Source organism: Coturnix japonica, chromosome 8 (genome assembly GCF_001577835.2).
Source record: "Coturnix japonica isolate 7356 chromosome 8, Coturnix japonica 2.1, whole genome shotgun sequence".
In the NCBI taxonomy this organism is placed as follows: Eukaryota; Metazoa; Chordata; class Aves; order Galliformes; family Phasianidae; genus Coturnix; species Coturnix japonica.
This window is the reverse complement of record NC_029523.1, coordinates 7,439,301-7,441,686: the sequence shown is the minus strand read 5'-3', so window position 1 is coordinate 7,441,686 and position 2,386 is coordinate 7,439,301. Positions and strand designations below refer to the sequence as shown.

At 58.6% G+C, this 2,386-nt stretch overlaps 1 protein-coding gene across 1 annotated transcript; it reads right to left on the bottom strand.

Moving 5' to 3' along the window:
• Positions 1-288: 288 nt before the first annotated feature.
• LOC107317310 lies at positions 289-2,044 on the bottom strand. Its single transcript, XM_015869840.2, has 4 exons — positions 1,946-2,044; positions 1,615-1,728; positions 1,345-1,463; positions 289-1,187 (listed from the first exon to the last, which is right to left on the bottom strand). The coding sequence occupies exons 1-4, from the start codon at positions 2,041-2,043 to the stop codon at positions 667-669; spliced, it is 852 nt and encodes a 283-aa protein (XP_015725326.1). The 5' UTR covers position 2,044; the 3' UTR covers positions 289-666.
• Between the last annotated feature and the right edge of the window lie 342 nt (positions 2,045-2,386).

Below are 2,386 nucleotides of genomic sequence, written 5' to 3'. Positions count from 1 at the left end.
TAAAAGAGGAATGATAGAGGTTAGGCGTTAGGAAGAAGTTGTTTACTCAGTGAGTGGCAAGGCACTGGAACGGCGAGGTTCTGCCCAGAGGAATTCTGGATCCCCCATCTCTGGAGGCATTTGAGGCTGGGTCAGATGGGATCCAGGGCATCCTGATCTGGTGGTGTGCAAACCTGCTCTTGGCAGGGGGTTGGAACTGGATGATATTTAAAATCCCCTCCAGCCTAAGCCATTCTATGGTTCTGTGCTCAGCTGCTGGGGAGGAGACAACCCTGTGGGCAAGGTCTGAACTCTGAGAACGCCAAGAAAAAGACAAGAAGAACGAAGCTGGTGTTAATGGGTGGGATTTATTGTTTTGATATTGGAAGAATAAAGCTGATGTAAATGAGGGGGATTTTTTGTCTTGAGATGGGAAGAATGAAGCTGATGGAAATGAGTGGGATTTCTTGTCTTGATGCTGGCTGTTGCTGACCAGGTAGAGCATGTGTCATTGGCACATAGCTGCTCCTATGCAGACTGAGGGTCTGGCTGTGGGGAGTATGGTTCTGCAGATGGACCTGGGAGCAGCTTTGTACTCAGGCTGGCTGCCACTGTCTGGACAGGCTGCCACGGCGTGTTTGGGTCTCTGATGGAAGTCGCAGCCTGACATCCTGCTGTGGAACGGCTTCATGGACGGGACCTCCCTTGCTGCCTGGAGGGTCTTCTGTGTTCCCGCACTACGGAATCTCCCGAGGGCCCTGATGTTCCTGGGCTGGCTGAGCCGAGCGTGCTGCTCTGTGCAGCTTGGTGTGGCATCTGTCTGCTGCCACGGCTTCTGGGCTGGCTCTGGGAACGTGAAGCCCGATGTAGTGGAGAGCGGCTTCGTTCCCGGCCCGTCCCCTGCAGCCTGAGACTCCTCCTGGGTGCAACCACCGGGGAACCTCTGGAGGACCAAGATGACCTCTGCTGGGTGGATCTGCGGGAGATGCTGTTGGTGCGTGGGGCTGTTGTACGTGCACGTCCACGGCATCCTCGGCGCTGCTGAGATGTCTCCTGGTCTTCATGGAGACGTGGACGGATTGCCCTCTGCCGTGCCCCACGCTCACTGGGCAGGCGGCTGTTCTCTGGCCCCTGGGAGCCACGGGCCGGCTCCAGAGCCCCTTGGCTGGAAGTACTGGGGCCGGCACGCTCCACGTTGCTGCTGGAGGCTGTAAGGGGAGGCAGAAAGGTCATTGGGATGAAGCTGCAGCCTTGAGTTGAAACGGACTGCCCTCCTTCCTGAGGCAGAAAGAGTCTGGTAAGCAGCACCCACTGCCAGGCATTGCCCGGCCCCTGCCTAAGGAACCACCACTGTTTGCATCTTACCAGTGCCTATGCCAGCACAGCTGTCACACTCCCAGCTGCCAACTCTGTTGCTCAGGTAGGAGCATTGCCGGTGGGTCCCTTCTGCAGCACAGGAACTGCAGAGCAGCAGCTGCCAGGGCCTGGGGAAGCAAACGGGTTGTGACTGTGAGGACAAAGCGGGCCAAACCAAGCAGTGGCCAGCACATCTGCAGTGCTCAGCCCTCGTTCCCTCATCCTGTGTTCAGACTGAGATCCCCTGCAGAAGCCTGCAGAGCTGCTGAGGTAACTCACCCATCCGCCTCTTCCTGCTCCCTGCCTCCTGGGTAGAGGCACTTTCTGACGTCGCAGCGCCCGTGCCTCTGCAGAAGTGATGGGTAGGTGTTGTCATCCCACCAAGATGGTCTCCTACAAGAGAAGGGAGGAAATGCAATGAGCCCCTGAGGCTCCCTGCGTGTGATCCAGAGTATCCCCGTTCATCCAAGGCAGCCCCATTCCCAGCCTCTCCATGAAGGTGGGACACACGCTCATGATCCAGCCAAGGCCCAGGCCTGCCAAGACAGCCCCTGGACAGGCCCAGTGCTTGCACCTTCACATCTGCAGAGCTGGGGAGAAGGACACCAACCTGACTGGGATTTGGATCCCTAGAGTGGACATTTCCATACGGAACCGGTCCTTGTCTTGACAGATGGGGCACTGGAAGCACATGGTGCCAGCGTGCATGGCCTGTTTCTGCAGGAGAAGCAGAAGCAGCGTGAGCGTGAGCAGTGCCTGGTGCTGCTGCGCCAGTGGTGGCCGCAGGGTGAGGGGAGGGCTCCTACTTGGACACAGCTGCGGTGGAACCAAGTGTTCTTGCACGCTGGGCACCTCAGGGTCTGGTAGGGCGTGCTGCCCCCCAGGGGCTCCAGGCAGATGACACAGTCAGTGTCAGGGGATGGAGCTGCCTCCACTGACTGTTGTGGGCGATGCTGGCAGCACAGGGATCTGGGGGAAGATGCAAGTGATGGGCGCGGTGAGAAGCACCGCAGGGAGGGCAGAGGAGCAGGAAGGAGCTCCAGGCCTGGCT